This window comes from Drosophila kikkawai, chromosome 3R, assembly GCF_030179895.1.
Source record: "Drosophila kikkawai strain 14028-0561.14 chromosome 3R, DkikHiC1v2, whole genome shotgun sequence".
Classification (NCBI taxonomy): domain Eukaryota; kingdom Metazoa; phylum Arthropoda; class Insecta; order Diptera; family Drosophilidae; genus Drosophila; species Drosophila kikkawai.
In genome coordinates this window covers 19,659,652-19,678,897 of record NC_091731.1, presented here as the reverse complement: position 1 = coordinate 19,678,897, position 19,246 = coordinate 19,659,652, and the positions used below count along the sequence as shown (strand labels likewise).

At 43.1% G+C, this 19,246-nt stretch overlaps 1 protein-coding gene across 3 annotated transcripts in view; it reads left to right on the top strand.

The window, feature by feature from the left end:
- The window catches only part of Dscam3 (Down syndrome cell adhesion molecule 3), a 33,014-nt gene extending 14,515 nt beyond the window's left edge, over window positions 1-18,499 (top strand). For 2 of the 3 annotated variants that reach the window (XM_070287128.1, XM_070287127.1), the window contains 27 exons: window positions 1,119-1,236; window positions 1,651-1,874; window positions 3,797-3,924; window positions 4,042-4,142; window positions 4,617-4,821; window positions 6,823-6,954; window positions 7,034-7,183; window positions 7,301-7,446; window positions 7,750-7,885; window positions 8,205-8,324; window positions 8,518-8,670; window positions 8,733-9,255; window positions 9,478-9,688; window positions 9,823-10,078; window positions 10,161-10,304; window positions 10,959-11,267; window positions 11,335-11,490; window positions 11,885-12,064; window positions 12,241-12,615; window positions 12,989-13,114; window positions 13,766-14,081; window positions 15,452-15,615; window positions 15,816-16,064; window positions 16,161-16,388; window positions 16,478-16,730; window positions 17,015-17,278; window positions 17,440-18,499. In XM_070287128.1, the coding sequence (XP_070143229.1) occupies window positions 1,119-1,236; window positions 1,651-1,874; window positions 3,797-3,924; window positions 4,042-4,142; window positions 4,617-4,821; window positions 6,823-6,954; window positions 7,034-7,183; window positions 7,301-7,446; window positions 7,750-7,885; window positions 8,205-8,324; window positions 8,518-8,670; window positions 8,733-9,255; window positions 9,478-9,688; window positions 9,823-10,078; window positions 10,161-10,304; window positions 10,959-11,267; window positions 11,335-11,490; window positions 11,885-12,064; window positions 12,241-12,615; window positions 12,989-13,114; window positions 13,766-14,081; window positions 15,452-15,615; window positions 15,816-16,064; window positions 16,161-16,388; window positions 16,478-16,730; window positions 17,015-17,278; window positions 17,440-17,491 (5,419 nt within the window). In that variant the 3' untranslated portion in view covers window positions 17,492-18,499. Of the gene's footprint in view, window positions 1-1,118; window positions 1,237-1,650; window positions 1,875-3,796; window positions 3,925-4,041; window positions 4,143-4,616; window positions 4,822-6,822; window positions 6,955-7,033; window positions 7,184-7,300; window positions 7,447-7,749; window positions 7,886-8,204; window positions 8,325-8,517; window positions 8,671-8,732; window positions 9,256-9,477; window positions 9,689-9,822; window positions 10,079-10,160; window positions 10,305-10,958; window positions 11,268-11,334; window positions 11,491-11,884; window positions 12,065-12,240; window positions 12,616-12,988; window positions 13,115-13,765; window positions 14,082-15,451; window positions 15,616-15,815; window positions 16,065-16,160; window positions 16,389-16,477; window positions 16,731-17,014; window positions 17,279-17,350 lie in introns of all 3 variants that reach the window. The other variant, XM_070287129.1, reaches the window with a different exon arrangement.
- Window positions 18,500-19,246: the final 747 nt, after the last annotated feature.

Sequence of the window (19,246 nt, the reverse complement as noted above, 5' to 3'; positions counted from 1 at the left end):
GACTGCTGTTTTAGTGCTAATTAGGTGACTCCATAGACCAGCCCTTGTGCTATTAGCAGTGGGGTATCTGGCGGTGGAAAAACAAACTAATAGGGGCCAGAAAGCCAATCTGGCCACCCAAGTCAGCTTAATCAACTTGTTTACCCACTGAAAACGTATCGGCTTACAAAAGCCAAACCACATATCAAGTAACCCCATGACGCAGGGCCTTCACAGATAATTAGCAAAATAAAACAGTAAACATGCTGGCGCTCTATAGGGTAGCACAATTTAACAGTCTGTTTCACTTAGCAGAGCTTATTAAAATTTCATGCAGTTCTAAACACTTGAAGCGCCCCTCACTTACCCACACACATAATACTATATATATATCTGTATATATATCTGTATATGTACAGGGACATATTCGCGACAAGGAGGCAGACAGCTGGAAAAACAAAAACACAAGACAAACATGCAGAGAGCAAAAGTTGTCGGTGGGAAAACATAAACGTTGGGGCCAGACGGGCAAAGTGCCTGAAATATTTCACTTAGGGAGGGAGTTTTCCCCAAACTGATTACAATAAATGCTTAGGAAAGGCGATAATTTTGTTTTCAGCACAAGTTTAAGCGTGGCAGGAATAACAAAACAAGCTAACTGGCTTTTATTGATTTCGTGTGTGATTCTGCAATTGATTGAGTTTCTAGTTTTTGTTTAGTGAAGAGAGGGAAAAGTTTTGCTTATAACAGTGCGTATGAGTAATATTTTTGTAAGTTATATATAGAAGTTATTGAGATTGAAAATTAATAGCAACTGATATTTGTTTTGTTTTAGTGACACATAAAGTCGGAGTACTGAAGTGATTAGAGTTCTTTAAATGCTTTTATTAATTATTTTTAGCATTTTTTAACTTCTTTATATTCCTGCCAGTAAAAGTTTAGACATTTTTCGAATACCAACACATTGTTCGCTTTATATACCAACTTTAGTTCGCGTGAGATTTCGTAACTGATGCAGCCTCTGGTTTCTGCAAACAAAAATGTAAATCAATAAAGAGTTTGTGCCTTAAACCGAAAGCACTACCAACTGCCAACGAACCTTGCCTTATATATGTATCTGTGTGCTCTCTGATTTATAGCTGGTATCGCGTTTCCGACTCGGCGGCCCTCTATCCCATACCCTCGTCCCAGCGAGTGATACTTTCGCGCACACTGCTGCTCATCAAAAATGCTGACGAACGCGATGCGGGCAAGTGGGTAAGTAAGCGTCAAACAGCCAACCGCCGGCAATCCGTATATCTGGATATATGCAGAGCCCGGGAGCACTGTACAGTCGAGCATCGATAGGGTGGAGTTCTTTAGTTATAAACTTTAAAAATTTTAAACAATCTCTGTAGTTCTTAAAGTAAATATTCTGATATCCAACTTGAAAATGTTTAAGGGCAGCTTAAATCTTATTATATACCCCCTTTAACCATTCGTTTTTTTTTCAATGAAAATTCTTAGGACAAATCAGTTCTTTAATTACGAGAAATACCAACCTTTTCCAAGAGACTCACATTCTTTTGAGTTAACCCAAGCTCGACTGTAATGCCCGGAGCCTGGTGAATTTGAGCATAGCATGGAAAAAAGACTAACAACTGACTCTAACTGCCCGCACTCTCGTTGCAGATTTGCCAGGCATCGAATCAGTTTGGGGAGCAGCGCATCGAAATACGCCTCAGTGTCAATTCGTATGTGTCCGTGCATATATTGCCGCAAGTTCAAATTGTCAATTCGGGCGGAACGGCAAATTTCAATTGTACAACAACGGGTTCAGCGATCGATGCCATCGACTGGCTGCACAATGGCAAGCCGCTGCAGGCGAATAATGCACTCACCACCGGCAGGGATAAGTAAGTATAGCCAGAAGCTGAAAAATCTAGCTAGACTAGGACTGCACGGGAAGAAAACAGTCTTCATTTCAAAGAGGTTTCAGCTTTTAAGATATCATTTCATTTTAAAGAGTTTTAAGAATTGAATATCCAATAAATCGTTCAAAATATCTTTCAGTAATTTAAGTTATTAAAAAAAGAAACGCTTCGAAAAATATTTGTAAAAATATTTAAGAAATTGATAAAGCCACAGTCAATTAACCTCCCCATCCATCATCATACAAGACTTATTTTTTCTCTGTGCAACTGGAATTGGGAATGCCAAATGGGAATGGGAACTCGGAGCGGGAGATTGGGTTGTAATAGGAACAACAGGCTGGCAGGCCGACAGACAGACATGCAACATTGTATAGCCGATTTCGATTTTTATCAGTTTCGCCAGTTGCGAAAAGCCTTCCGACCTACCGAAAATATTAAAAAAAAAAAAAGGAGAAACAAACCAGAGTTCGGGGAAAAAATCCATAGATTACGCTACGCTGTTGTTAGGGCTTTTCGTCTGGCGAAAATGTTTTATTGCCATTGTTATTATTATTACTATTGATGAACGTGGCTGGCAACGAGCGAGTGAGCGAACGATATTTGTATTTATGCAGGCATTCCCTGTATTTTTGCCCCTTTTAGCGAACATTCAGCTTTCAGTTGATTTCGTTTCAGTTGATTGTTTAAAAGCTTTGCACGGTTTGGTCTCGATAAAAAAAAGAGTCCCAGATTGAGTGTAAGGTCAGTGCGCAAAAGACCCCGATTGTTGGCATTGACAAGGCATCTGAATAAATATTTGCGGATAGTTTTGTGCTGATTGCTTTTACAATGGCCGAGTACAATTAGTTTATGGCCTCCTTTGAAGCATTAGGTGAGTGCGGTATTGTTTTTAATTAAGATAACTCCTGCCAGAGCACTCAACGTAATATACATGAAAATCCCAGAGTCGCACAGATGGACTAGGCCTCCGGGAATCCTTTTGCTTTGTGCATATTTTCGCCTCAATGGCCCAGGACGCATCTTGATAATTTAATGCAAATTACACGAAATCAGCATAATACGGGGCCAAAGCAAAACCGAAGGCAAACTAAATTCACACGCAAAATTTGTACAGTAGCAGCTGGCAAACAATCCGGCCGGCAAAAACAAACATCCTATGTAGGTTTTGGCCATATATATGTACATATACATATATACACGCACATATATACCAATGGCCATATCTACATACATATGTAAATATACGAGTATATGGGCTGGTGTTTGTGCGATGGCCAGCTGTTGGCCAAGGAAATGTGGCCCGAAGGATAAGCATGCGAAATGCGAAATGCGAGTGGGAAATGGGAGACCGAGCAAATCAGCATTACAAATCAAGCAGAAATTTTTATGCTTATGCTAATAAAATAAATAACAAATTTCGCTTGAACGAACAGAAGGCAACGAAGAGCGTACAAACGGAGAAATATCATCGACACTTGAAGAAAATAGGAAGCCATTGTTATGAGTAAAGGGAAACTTTATCTTAGATAAGTTAGTTCAAGATTATTTATAACTAAAAATATATTAAATAAATGTGAATAGTCATGAGAAACTTGTTTTTATATATACTTTTATAATACCTAAAATTTTAGAAAACTAAGAACAAATACTACTTTTAAAAGTATTTTCCCCAGTACATGTGAAGCTGTATCGGTGTGAGTTTATGGCAAATTGTGGGACCCGCTTTCATTTTTCCGCAACGTTGTCAGTTTTCAGCAGTTGAAGTTTACTTTGCCAAGCTCGGCATTTTTAACACTTTTTTCCATTCTGTGTTCTTTGTCCTGTGTTTGCCCTGCGCCTCTCCACGTGACTCCCCTACCCCACATCGGCATCCTGTTAACCCCTGTCCTGGGTCCCCCTGGCAGCATACGCTTCCTGTCGAAGAGCTCGCTCCTGGTGCAGAACGTCGGACGACGCGACCGCGGTGTCTATCAGTGTCTCGTGGAGAACCAGCGGGCCAGTGCCCAGGCGATGGCTGAACTGAAGCTGGGCGGTGAGTTGACATGTCGATGTGCATAGTTTATGAGGCGGAGTTTTGGCATCTATCAGGGGCTCGTTAACCACTCTACCTTATCTCCTCGGTTTTCACCATTTTCTCGTTATTTCGCAGACACTGTGCCGGAATTGATTTACACCTTCATTGAGCAGAACGTGCGTCCCGGGCCATTAATATCGCTTAAGTGCTCCGCCAGCGGCTCGCCGCCACCACAAGTGAGTAGAAGCCATTCTCAAATGTTTTATTGGCCATATTATGCATTATTATAAGGCACAAACAAGCACTGAGAGAAACTGAGACTACGGTTGATAGGGAAAATTAATAAAATTAGCTTGAAAAATTTGAAAAAATTATAATTTGACCAAAGAATATATTTTTCGACTAGAGCATTGAATAAGAAGACAATTTATCTCTACTCTTATATGCATTTAGTAATTAAGAAGTATTATTATTTATAAAATTTGCAAGCTTTTATGTTTTCTTTTTATCTAAAAATATTAAACATTTTTTCAAGTATTCGTCAGTATTCGAACAAGTAATTTAAAACTTGAGCTATTTTTAAGTAATTTTTTCCGTTAAGTGGATTTCCCCAAAAACATACACATACCGGCTCCGATTAAGCCCAAAAATTATGACCTTCTCGTTGCTCCTTATTGATTTTTGGTTTGCTCATTCCCGTCCAATTGCAGTTCGCCTGGCTGCTGGACTCCCAGCCCATTATGGACGTCTCGCTGCACCATCGGTTTGCGATCGGGCAATTTGTCGATATGTCTGGCGACGTGATAAGCCATTTGAATATCTCGCACGTGCGACCCGACGACGGGGGTCTCTACAGGTGCGTGGCCACCAACTCGATGGGCAGCGCGCGTCACTCGGCCCGGCTGAATGTTTACGGTAAGTTGATAAATTGGCTCGGAAAATCAATTACCCACACCATGGCCCCTTAATTGTGTCACATAAATGGGTTTCTGCGTCCGTTTTGTTATCGAGAAGGAGCGCGTGGAAAGTCGGCTTTTGTGCTCTGGCCAAACAATGCAAATCACAAAAGAAGCCGATTTCAGGCCATGAATTTCGTCAGAACGGAGGACAAGCTACAAGGAATCCGGCAATCGGCAATCGAACCTTCAGCGGCTGATTGGAAATAATGCCAAGGCAACGAAACAAAAACATTGCGGCGAAAGGAGTGTAGCGATGTGTGGGGGAAATAAGTCCGCTATTCAGCGGAAAATGCTTGGCTGCGCCTCTAAGGAAATCTCCTGAGGCAACGACGTCGTCGATGACGACGATGCTTCCATTCCAATCATGCCAGACGATATGCAGCCGAAGCCGGCACCGTGACAAATTGTTGTACTTAAATCCTCTTATATATAATATATATATTTTTTACAAATGCCATTTGAACTAAAGAATGAACTAAGAAAGAAGGTTTCAGAGATTCAAATAATAGTTTACAGCTATTTAAATAGTACAAATAACTTTAGTTATAGCATTTAAATGTAATAAATACATTTCACATTTAGATTTTTCCCAAGTGAACCCACTGAATACTTGGCTAACAAGTTTGAGCGTGTGAGAAGCCTGAAATTCTGTCAGGAAAATCACTGTCACCTTCGGTTTATAAACGTTACACATATAAAAATGTCACTCTGCCTTAACTTCGAAGGAAGGTCCTTAACTTTTCGTGCTCTGTCTGAGAGTTTCTCTCTCCTGACTGCTGAGCTTTTGAGTATTATAAGCAGTTGCAAAAGCGTAATCTTAATGTGTTAATAATGCATAAGCGAATGGATATGTGACAGATATAAATCATACGCCCCGTGCGCCGAATGATTGATGAAGGGAACCGAGGCAGATTGAGTTTCTGTGTGTGCGTATACTTGATATTTAAGTGGGCGTGGGTATTGATGATAAATGATGGTATTTTGAAAGCTGCCCTGCAGTCCGGAGAACTGAAAATCAAATTAGCTGTGTATGTATATGGCAAATGTGATTGAGTGAATGAAAATCGAGCAGAGGGAGCTGTGGTGCAAATGTCTATTATGAGTCCTACTAGAGTGGTCATTCAACAGTCCGTCCTCTCGGCTGTGGCGGTTTGCCTCCACCCCTTTAAGAATTTTTGCTGGCGTAATAATCGCAAAATGATTTCGATTATGAACAGCTCTGGCAACAAGCCTATATCCCAACCCCTACACACATTTACCGATATCTGTAGGAGTTACACAGCACGAAAGTTGGTCAATAATAATCAATTTTGATAGATTAAAAACTAAAATATAATTATAATCATTTTTATAATTTGTTGAGCTTAAATCTCTCTACATACCTTGGCTTCTGTGATATATATCCCTAGATTCTTATTTTATATACTTTATTTTTCCGCCTGCATGTGAGATGGGGTCTGTTCAGAGAGCTGTCGAAGCCGCAGGCATCGGCTCGCCTGTTTAATTATGAATATTGCAATTTATGCAACGCATTTACCCATGCAACGAGTTGCATTAGCAGCACTAAAAATGCACACACAGGCGCACACACACAGACTTGCGGCTGCATCTGCATTTCATGCATTAACGTCGCATGTGCGCCAAATGAATATAATTGGAATTATTCAGCATTTGTGCCGTATTCCGGCCTAATTGCATTTTGTAACTAATTTAATAAATTTCACAATGGCCTAAAATGCGCAAATATAAGTCGATAAACTATGGAGAAAACTGTGAAGGAAAATCTATTTTCTTGAATTGAAACTTGAACATTTTATTCCTAATTAATCATAATTCCTTGAGAGACTCTTGAACTTAAATTGGGAAAAAGCAAAATGAAAACTTTAAGATAATTCCTAAAACGCTCCACTTAAATATAAGTAAGTAATTGACATTTTGCTCTATGTAATCCTTGCAGGACCTCCTTATGTGAGAGCCATTGGACCGATTAAAGCCGTTGCCGGCGAGGATATAATTGTGCACTGTCCCTTTGCCGGTTATCCCATCGAGCAAATTAGATGGGAGAAGGCGCACCAGGAATTGACAACAAGTAAGACAAATTGCAAAGGGGCGGGAGTCCTGCAGGTTTAACACATTACTGTCTTTTCTAAATAAAAACAAAAAAACAGACAGCCACTACGAGCTGGCTTCAATTGCCGACGGAGGGCATCTGGTCATCAAGAGCGTGGAGCCGGCCCGGGATCAGGGCATCTATACGTGCATCGTGAGGAGTCGCGCTGGTGAAGAGGCGCGCCGGGACATGCAGCTGAATGTGAACAGTAAGTAGAAAGAACAGGGGACGGGAGGCTGGACTGTCAGCTCCTTGTCCCCCCTGTATCCTTCTCTTCGTGGACGACATTAACGTCTGGCCGCCTGGCGGCTAATCGCTCATCAAGGTCCGCCCGTCATCGAGCCCTTCAAGTTTCCCAAGAACCTGCAGGAGGGCGGACGGGCCCAAATCACCTGTGCGGTCTCCTCCGGCGACATGCCCATCTACTTCAGCTGGAAGAAGGACGACAGCTCCATTCCCAGTAGTTTGCAGGTAAGACTGTCACTCCGAAGTGCATCGAGGAAGTTTTGCCGTATTCTTTTATCCTTCCTATTCTTGCGATGCCCCGTGATTGTCAGAATAAGAGTGTATTGGACATAAGATATTCAGTATTTGGTATCCGTTTTAGTTATTATTTTACTCAGTTGTTTACTACAATTTTTAAAGAAATTTATTTTGCAGATTTATCCTTTCAAGTTTAATTATTTGAAGTTTTTATATTATTCTAATTAGGTATCTCAAAGTCGAATACCATTATAATCAGCCATCTTACCTGTGTTTCTTTCCATTTACAAGATTACCGAGAAGAAGGAGGAGTTCTACTCACTGCTGGTCTTCAAGGATATCACGGCCCGGCACAGTGGCAAATATACCTGCTATGCCAGCAATGCCGCCGCCAAGGTGAACTTCACGGCGGAGCTCCAGGTGCGAGGTGAGTAAGGGGTAAAGGGGCGGTAGCAGAGGACACTTCGGATTCCAGACGGGTTGGAATGCGATGGCATGGAGGACGGCAGAGAATGGGATGCTGTGTATTGAAGCGTTGCTCTGCTGTTTCAAAATAAATCACACAGGATTTGTGCGCCAGTTGCTCTCTCCCAAGTTTGCCCTTTTTCGGGGCTGCAAAACAAAGATACACATGCACACACGCCGCTCGGATCGAAAGTTGTTAATTTTGTTGCCCTTTTCGTTGTTCTCGATTCCATGCCATTCCGTTCGTTACGCATTCGCCCTGTGGCCCGGTCACGTTTCAGTGGCGCCTCGCTGGAGCCACGAGCCCATGGACACGGCCATCATGCTAGGCAATACAATATCGATAAATTGCGAGGCGGAAGGATATCCGATTCCAGCTATTACCTGGTTCAAAGGGCAGGGTAAGTTTGCCAATCCCGATCCCAAGCGGCCAGGGATTTCGATACACGGCCAGAGTTCATCAGAAGTACCGTGCCGGTGGGTTCAAGTGGGGTCTCCATCCGCCGCCCACTCTGGGCTTATCAATTAACATTTCGGGACTTTGGCGTTTACTTGGGCTGGCCTCGTATTTAATATCTTTTATTTGGGGTACAGGCAAAGGCTCCAAGGACTTTAAGCCCCTGAGCATGCGAAATCACTCGCTGCTGCTCAATCTGGCCACGGATAATGACGAGGGGTATTACATGTGCCAGGCCACCAATGAAATCGGACCAGGGCTCAAGAAGACCATTCGCATCAATGTAAATGGTAAGAATTAAGAGAGTCTATCCTCGGCGCACAGTTCTATTTAAGGCAACCATCCTGTTTAGAACCCGCTCGGTTTGAGCAGCCCGCCCGGAACATCAGCTCCCGGCGGAACGATCCGGTGACTCTGGACTGCCATGCCAAGGGTGATGAGCCGATAACGATTGGCTGGACGCACAATATGGGACGGATCGATCTGAACAACTTCCGGTTCAGTATAGCGGAAATGAAAACGGACCGGGGAGTGGACTCCCAGCTGACCATTGGTCACTCCGATCGCCACGATTCCGGGGTGTATCGGTGTGTGGCAGAGAATCCGTACGGACGGGCCGAGCAAATCATCTTCCTGGCGGTCCAGGAGCGCCCGGATACGCCCTCCAATCTGGAGGTCTTTGAGGTGGGCTCCCGCACGGTGAAGCTCAGCTGGCGGCGACCTTTCGACGGCAACTCGCCGGTGCTCAGTTATCTGGTGCAATACCAGGCCCTGAAGTACCTTCAGTCTCACGGGGCCCTGGGCGCGGCTGGTGGGGATTGGAACGGCCAAAACGTAATCAATGTCAGTCTGCCGTCGACGAGCATTAGTCGCAGGTACGTGTTGGGGTTCTGGCAATACACCGGGAATGTAATCGAGGTGGCATATATGCCTATAACTATTAAATATTTTTTTTATTAAAATGTCTTACATGAAATTGATATGAAATAAATAAATTAACTCCATAATTGCTAAAAGACTGCACTAAAAATAAAAAAAAATATTATCAACTGATACATATATTTTTCCCTTGCTGTGTTTTTGTTTTGTTTGTACAGCTATGACACCGACCTGCGGGAGAGCGCCATTGTGGCTGGCCTGACCCCGGCCACCACCTTCCTGATTCGGATGCAGGCCATCAACGAGATCGAGCGGAGCGCCTACACCGAGGCCATTGTGCTCAAGACCCAGGAGGAGGCGCCCACGGAGGCCCCGTCGAATGTGCAAGTGCAGACGGGCGGCGAGAGCGAACTAATTGTCACCTGGCAGGTAAGGACACTGAAGGAAAATGTTATAATTTCAAGGTGTTAGTTAGTAATACGTGACGCTAATATCTGTTAAATTTAAAATTAACAAATCGAATATCCCTACTACCTTTTCTTGCTGTGCATCCTTTACTGCAGATACCGCCGCGGGAGTCCTGGAACGGCGAACTCATCGGCTACACGGTAAACTGCAGCGAGGAGAAGCAGAACATCAACTACATCAGCGTGGTGAACAGCTCCCAGAAGTCCACCATTGTCAGCGGCTGGGCCACCACGAAGGCCACGCTGCGGGGTCTGAGGAAGTATACCCGCTACGCGGTCACCATCCGGGCAATGAACGGCTTCGGTTCCGGCCCCTGGAGCGCTGCCATCTTTGGTTCGACGGCCGAGGGAGGTGGGTACCACCACATAGCTAATGAGCAGAATCCACAGAAAGTGTATCTGCTATCCATAAACCCTTCTAAATCTCCTTGCAGTTCCCGAGGCAGCGCCCCAGAATGTAAACTGCACCGCCCTGTCATCGCAGAGCCTGAAGATTTCGTGGCAAGAGCCGCCGCTCCAGTTCCACGGCGGCATCATACAGGGCTATAAAATTTTATATCGCCCGATTGTGCATCAAAGTGAGTATACACTGCAAGCCGCACAGCTGAGGGTGAAATAATAGGAGTCATTAAATGTTGATATATAAAAATAAATTATAAATAATTTATAATAAATGGTTTTTTGATAGAAAAGTTAGAGTTATGATAAAAAATCGTATTAATTTTGTATAAAATATTTGAAAATATACTTGTTTCCTTAACCTCGACTATAAACCCCTCATACTCTGTCTGCAGCAGTTTGCAGTTGGCACTTTATGACGCTGATTTTGTTGATATTGCCAGTGCCAGAGAGCGCTGTGCAAACAGCTATAGATATGATACGATATCCTGGCAGCAGGAAGTGCCAGGATGAAGTTGCAGGCCAAGGGGTGTGAGTGAGTGAGTTGCTTGCCTTTATTGGTTTTGGCGTAGGGTTCGGGTTCAATCGGTTGGCGTTGGTTTCGATGCAGACTGCCAGTTGTTGACTTTGGCTTTCGTTTATCAAATCTCATCACATGAATAGCACCAGCTGAGTCTAGTTTCTGCTTAAAAAAACTCAGAGCTGCATAAATTAATAAATAATGGTTAAAAGCAAGTAATCATAAGACAGTTTTCTGAAATTAAGGCTATACCTTAAAATATATTTTAAAAATATTTCCTTGCTCTTAAATTCAATTTCCTGTCATTCCCCAGTTGACTTTCCCGCCAAGCTGGAGATCAAGCGCACCTCTAACCTGGAAACGTACCTGCACACCCTGCTCAAGGCCAGCAACTACTCTATTCGTGTCCTGGCCTACACGGCCACGGGCGATGGCCTGGCCAGTCCGCCGCTCTTCTGCCAAACGGACGACGATGTGCCCGATGCACCAGCGGCCATTAAGGCAGCGGCCCTAACCGCCGATTCGATTTTGATTTCCTGGCTGACGCCGAAGAACCGTAACGGGATGATCTCTCACTACACGGTCTATGCGCGGGAGGCGGGACGGAAGGGCCAGACTAAAAGTGAGTAGAGCACAGAGGCGGGACAATAAGGGGCTCTGAAATGTATACGATTTTTTCGGGAATTCAGCTCACATGGTGCGTGTGGACGAGGATGGGTATCCGGTGACATTCGAGTCACGCAGCCTGGCCGAAAATCAAATGTACGAGTTCTGGGTGTCGGCCTCCACATCCGTCGGCGAGGGCGAGCCCACATCTGTGGTCGCCCAGGCCACCAATACGCGAGGTAGGAAAATCAGCCATTTAGATACAATTTACACAGAAAGAAAAATAATAAATAGACACTTGGAAAAATGTACAAAGATTGAGAAAAATGATCAGATTATAATAAGAATTTTAGTATGTTTAAATTATTTCTAAAGTGGTATATTATGCTTTTTTTTTGTATTTGTGTAATCAATTTTTAATATTATTAACTTGAAATCTATATTTCTCCAAGTGCTCGTCTACAAATAGCTGGTAAATTGTCGTGTTAATTAAAAATTGACATTTATTCAGCGTGCTGGCGAAAGCCGCACTTACCGCAACATTTTAATTTCGTTCACCTAACGATCTGCCTGGCTTTCTGTTGTCAACTTTTGTGTGCGTCTTTTTTTTTTCGAAAAACTGTTTTCATGCAGCCCCTGCACGGATTGCATCCTTTGGCCAGGTGGTGCGCAAGGCGGTGGGCACAGCTCTGGTCCTGAATTGCCTTGCGGTGGGCAATCCCACGCCACGTGCCCGATGGCTCACCCGCGACAGGCCCGTCACCTTCAGTCCCTTCTATGAGGTCACCAACGAGGGCAACCTGAAAATACACCGTAAGTTAACATGAAATGAAATTAAAAAAAAAAAAAAGAATTCGCATATACTAGTAAATCTACAAATATAGCCAGAAAGCCATATAATATAGTTAAATTTTCCCACCTGTTCGCTTTCATTTCACACTTTAATTTGCAAACAATTTTCCATTTCACCCTCTCAACCCGATTCGCAGGCGTCGAAGGCAGTTTGTCCGGAAATTATACGTGCACGGCGAACAATCTGTTCGGCAGCGACGAGATCCAGTACCAGGTGATTGCCATGAAGCCGCCGGGCGCACCGCAAATCATCGTGCAGTACGCTTCCGCCGACAGCATACGCGTCAGCTGGGATGCCCCGGACGACGGAGGAGCTCCGCTCCAGGGATATGCCATCTCGTACCACACGGCCGGCGAGAGCTGGTCCACCACGGAGCTACTGCCGGAGAATAATGCCTACACGATCTCGGGCCTGAAGTGCGGAAATCAGTACATTATAAAAATGTCCGCTCACAATATGGTCGGCTCCGGCGTGGCCAGTGAGGAAATTAATGTCTGGACGAAAGGCAAAGGTGAGTCCCAAAACCGGAGAGCCAATCTCAATTCCCAGCAGCCCTGTGTCCTGAATTCAAATTTTGTCTGTTGACCGCAAAAGCCATTCGGTGAAGTGACAGAAGTGACCAGAAGTGGGCATCATGTTGAAGGCTTACAGTTGCAGGCAATATAATAATGAGGAAATGAAAATGTAGGAACAATTCATACATCATTTAGTTTAGTCAAAGAATTTACATTTAAATTTAAATTTTCTACTAATTCCTACTCTTAATATATAATAAAATGTAAAGTAAATCCCATTAGCACTATTGTTACGACCTTTGCTGTATATGTTTTTCCCCAATTATCCTCCTCTTGATTTCGCTCATATTTCGAGTTTTCCATTTGCAGCCTCTCAGGCGCCGAACGGCAACGAACTAATTGCCACAAATGCGACGTGCGTGAATTTGAAGCTGTCATCGTGGCAGAACGGCGGCTGTGGCATTCATCATTTCTCTATCGAGCACCGACCGCTGGGTGAGTGCAAATTAGCAATCAATGCATGGATGGGCATTTCGGGTTTGGGATTTCACAAGCACCCAGCTGAAGTGGAGGGCTAGGGCTCTTTGGATTTATTATCCACAAGTTGCTTACATGTAATCCTGCAGGAGTTTTTTTTAGTAATTGACCTACATTATACAATATTAGTTCATAATTTATTTATATATGTCTCATGAATTATATTACCTGCGTGATAAGGGTTAGCCAAGCGTTATGTTTATCGAAAGATATTAGTTTTCTGTTTTTTATAAACAATGTAATAATTTGAATATTGTATAAGTACATTCACTAAAGAGTATTTTCATTACACAACATCAGAAGTACTTTAATTATAAATATGAATTCCTTAATTAAGAGTATTCAGGCGTCAGATTCAAGATTTTTTTTATCTTGTTTCATACTTCATACCAGTTGCTGGTGCTTAATTTCCGTTAAATTAAATACAGTTAATATAATTATTTTTGTTTTCAATTAACTGACCAATCTACAGCCATTTGTATTTATAAATATTTATCAAATTTATTACGTAGACCGTGTGCCGTGTGCAACGTGGCGTGTGATGCATAATTTCCTTTTTCCATACTCTCTTTTTTCTCCCAAACCATGGTTGTGTGCGTGTGTCCCCAGGCGACATACGGTGGACAGTTGTCACATCGGACATTTCCAACGCCGAGGAAAATCGGGAAAATTTAATCTTCTGCGACTTTCAGCCGGCCAAGTGGTATCAGCTGCGAATCTCCGCCACCAACGATGCGGCCAAAACGACGGAGCATTATCATTTCAGCACGACGAGCATTGATGGCATCACCATTCCGCCGCCCTCGGTTTTCCCCTCGGAAAACGATTTGATGAACAATCTGATAAACGCAACAAATCCGACCAGCGGTGATTGGTTTTCAACGCTAATTGTTGTCGTCATCATCACCGTTTCCATCATAACGATGTAAGTGCGTCCGAAATGGGGTGGCTATGCAGAGCGATGGGTTTTCCCGGGAAAATGGTAGACGGAAAAGCGAAAAAAACGTGGAATTGAAATGGCGAATTAAGGCCCAAGCGGGGGTCGTTGGCTGATGAATGTTAATTAAGGATTTATTAACTATCTTGCTAGAGAATGCAGGGATAACGAATGGAATTTGAGCAGTAAATATCATGAAAAGTATGATTTTTTCGAGAAAGAAAATTTGTTTGGAAACGGGTATTTAATTTTATTATTTATCTTACATCAGGGAATCATTAGAAGTTTGTTATACCCTTGCAGGGTATTATAATTTCAGTCAGAAGTTTGCAACGCAGTGAAGGAGACCTTTCCGACCCTATAAAGTATATATATTCTTGATCAGTATCAACAGCCGAGTCGATCTAGCCATGTCCGTCTGTCCGTCTGTCCGTCTGTCCGTCTGTCCGTCCGTCCGTCCGTCCGTCCGTCCGTCCGTCTGTCCGTTTCTACGCAAACTAGTCCCTCAGTTTTAAAGCTATCTGAATGAAACTTTGCATATAGTCTTCTATATGCTCTCACTGCTATATATGTCGGAACGGGCCGGATCGGACGACTATATCATATAGCTGCCATACAAATGTTCGATATATTTCTAGAAAAAAATTTATAACTTTGCTGTTTTTCAACATTTTTGCACCATTTTTTAGATATGGCCATTCTATATTATTTCAGAATTTTGGTAAAAATTTTATCAAAATCGGACGACTATATGATATAGCTGCCATAGGAACGGTCGAGAAATAAATAGGAAAAAAAATTATAGTTTCGTTGTTTTTCAACGTATGTTTATCTACTCTGAGATATAATATTTTTTTATTATTCTAGAATTATGGTATAAATTTCATAAAAATCGGACAACTATATCATATAGCTGCCATATAAACCGATCGGTAGATGTAGAGAAAATGTAAAACTGGGAATGTAAAACTGTAACTGTCAAACTGTAAACATAATAAGTATAGGTAAAATGTAATGAAACTCTGTTTTGTGAGTGTTTTCAGCATTTAAATCTATAATATAAACATCGAAACCAATCTGCAAGGGTATACAAACTTCGGCGTGCCGAAGTTAGCTTCCTTTCTTGTTTTTTCATGTTTTTCATTTTATTTGCCAACTAAATATGGTCCAAGTTGAGTAAAGACAACTTTTTCATCAACTGTCTGGAAAAAATAAATTTAATGAGTACTTCACTAGTTAGTTCCACTAGCTGGTTTCCCCTCCGATTTCCTGAGTGATTAAAACTCGGCAAAGGAAAAACTTTTCCTCATCTTTCAATTAAGGTCATAATAGAGATTCATCTGTTCGTCGCTTCGCAGAGCCCTGACCATTAAGCATCGGCGCACACTGTGCGGCCCCATCGCCGAGGGATACGAGTCCCGGACTTTGCCTGGAGACTTCAAGGAGGACCACGAAAATCGACGCAATCAGCAGGTGTACAGCGCCTCGCCGGTAAAAACCGTGGACAAGGGAAACGAGTCGGGTGAGTTCATGGATTCGAATGAGACATAGGCGCAAAACGTGCCGCGTCTTAAGGGTGGCAATTATATCAGAAGCAGCACACTTGAAAAAACTAACTTACTCTGCATTGAAAGTCTTATAAAAAGGATATTTAGGTGCAGAATAATGTACGTAACCCAAAAGTAATTTGTTTGAGTGCACTTCGCTCTGTGTGTCTATTAGAAATGTACGAGATTTCGCCGTATGCCACGTTCAGCGTTAACGGAGGACGTACAGGAGCGCCGGCCAAGACGCCCACACGTGCCGTGGCAGCCCAGACGCCACTAGATTACACCATGCAGTTCAAGACATTCGGGCATCCGGAGGGCGAGAACCTGAATGCCACTGCCTATCCACTACTGCCCAGCTCGGGATTTGGACATGTGAAGAGCAAGTCCAGCTGGCACAAGCAGCGCTACTACAACACAGACGGTGAGTGAGGGGAAAATACTACTGTACTTTAGTTTATAATCATTTCGAAAACTGAATATATTAATAATCTTTATTGGTATTTCTTCCTTCTCTTAGACGAGTCCACGCTGAGCAAGTCAATGACGATTGTGGCCGGCTCGCAGGCGGGTCACTCCAAGAAGTCGAGTGGCGGGCGGAGCGCCAAGAATAGCGCCGCCTGCAGCGGAGTGGTGGCCGAATCGGAGTCGGACACCAGCATCAGTCCCAGTACTGAGTTCTCCAACATGCCCACCTATCGGGTGCCCTGTAAGTCATCGCGCAGCAGCGATGGACGTGCGGTCGTTGGTGCGTATACGTAATATTTTTGTTCTAAGCGTATACGTAATATTTACATTCTTGACTTCTATACCCTTTTCTTTTTCTATCCCTCTCAGATATGTTCCGCCCCGATTCCAGCACAGAGTCCAACAATGACCAGGGTTCACCGGGCCCCGAACGTCGCCACAATACTCCGCGCCATGTCCTTGGCATGGGCGTCCCCATGGGTATGGGCGTGGTTGCCGCCGGGGGCGGTGGTCCCGTGGAGAAGCGAAGCGCCGGACAACGCAGCCGGAAGCATGGAAGCGCGGCACAGCAGCCCAGTAACCAAACGTTGGAGCGACGAAAGTGCCCTGCTAGTAGCAACAGGTAGTTCAGGTACCTAAACCCTAAACAATCCAAATTAAATTAGCATCGAATATAGAATATAATGAAAACAATCAAGGAAGAGAGTTTGCTGCGACGCACGGGTATGACACTCTCTAGGGAGTTGCATAAACAAAATTTTAAAATTAAAACTTAAAATTATGATTGCCATCTCTAAGTCTTACCTTAGGGTCATGTCATACCCCTGCAGATCAGGATAGCTGGCAATTATCACACTTGTTACTTCATTGACTTACCTGTGCAACTTTTCCTTGCCGAATCTGTAGTTTAGACAGTGAGGTCGATGCCGAGACCGCGGCTTCCCTGGCCGCCTCTATAGCAGCCATGGCGGGGGCGGGACTTGATCTGTCCGGCGGATTTCGGCCGCCGACGGGATTCCATGACGGAATCGGACGCGAGCCCGGCGACCAGAGCGAGTGCGAGCGGGAGCAGAGGGCCCTGGATCTGGAGGTGCAGCGCGTCATGGAGAGCACCGGAGAAGCGCAGCTGGCCAAGATGGACCGCGAGGAGTTGACCTCACTGTTGGCAAGGTAAGGTGTCCTTCGAACGAGCTTTAACGCCGCCCAAAGCGCTTGACCGTAGCTGTTGTTGCATGCCTGTAGCGTCTACCTACCCCGAACTTGAACTCGCACTTGATCTTGATCTTGAACTCGATCGAAAGCACTTACTAACCAGTACCGGAAACCTCTAGGTATCACGAGAAGAAGGAGCAGGAGCGGCAAGAGTACACGATACACGTATAATACTGCCCCCTGGGCAATACTCGGCAATGACACTCTGAAAAAACACACACAAGATGACATACAAACTGTGGCATTTAAATGCATTTAGCTAAGACCATAAGTGTTGTTTAATAAGTGTACACTTTTAGGATGGTTATGCGCCGGCAACTATGCGGAATTAAATAATTTTATAGATTTTTAGGGAGATTTCTTACTTTGTCTTATTAAAAGATTATTTCTTTTTAAGTAAATCGCGCTGAAATTTATCGTAGTGACTTTAATCATCTGGTTTCATTTCTAGTTAATAATTAACTCTCATTTCCTTAACATTTTCAAATCAAAATTGTTAAATATACAACTAAAATATGAATTATCAGGTTTCTATGTTAAGATATAGCTATTTTCTCAATCAAAATATTTATTTCCGCAAAGTGGCGTGTGCATAAGCCTGGTATATTGTAAGAGCTAGTTTTTAAGCAGGCACCCGAGCAAATTAAAGACTATATCTAGCTATAGAGATCCAACTGACTATTAACTACTGATGTCCGCGGGCGATTTCTGTTGATATTGATGCTGGCATTCGTTGCGGGACGAGTTGTACTGCATCTGCTAGCTAGTAATACTATCAATATATACACACGCAGACATATTTGCATATATATATGTAATTGAATTTGTTGTGATAAATTAAATTGTTCTGGAGTACACGTTGATGCGGAAAACATGTCGGGTTAATGAACTGCATAACTCGATTGACACTTTTGGAGCACTCACAAATGCTGTTTATATTTCATCGATGTCATTCAGTTTTTCACATTTTATTCAAGCCCATTTACGAGATTGGCAAAAATCTGTTACTGCATTTATGGGAATAAAGTAATTATTGAATTTAATTAAAGTAGATAATCAACAATTAAATTGTATGGCTACCTTAGGTAAAATATATACACATAAACTACACCTAAATTAATATATGTGCGGAAATGAATGCGGCAGTGACCGAAAACCAAATACGGCAAATTAATTAAATAAAAGAGTGTAAAAATAAACAAAATCAAATCGTGGTAATTTCATTAAAACCAAATTTCCCGACTGTTGGGGGGCTGTCGGGGCGAAAATGTTCCACTTATCAGGTCAGTATCCCTACACCCGCGGGGCTCCATCTCCTTTTCGCAATGACCCCATGTCGATTTCCGTTCCCCGCCCCCTCGGTTCACAGTTGTGCAAATATTTATGCAAGCAAATGAGAGCAAACCAAATCAATCAAATACAGTGCAGTCTAACCACAAGCCAGCGGTCGCCATTTCGCCAAACCCACCCAGCTCCAAGCCGAATCCACAGGGGCAGAGTGATCTAGGAGATGGAGATGGAAATGGAGATATATGTATGTATATGTGTGTAAGCCCCCAGACGGAACGCACGTCAGTTGGGCAATCAGTGGAAGTCGGAGTTGCCGATGGCCGCCACAATGTGGCTGCAATTTCACTAGGTAAACTCAACCACAAGATGCCTTTGACACACACGCACATCACACACTTAGGCGGAGGCACTGAGAAAACCAAAGGGGAGATGGTTGTTAATTCTAAAAAAGCGAAGGTAAAATAACTGAGACTATTTTAATTTTATTCTAAACTTCCCTGATTCATCTCCTAAAAAGTTAATACAAATTAAATTTAAAAGCAATCAGAAAAAACGTTTTTATCTCTTCAATTTTCCAAGTTGTTTAATTTTTCGATAATGCATTGGGTACACAGAAATCTACCAAAATCATAGCAT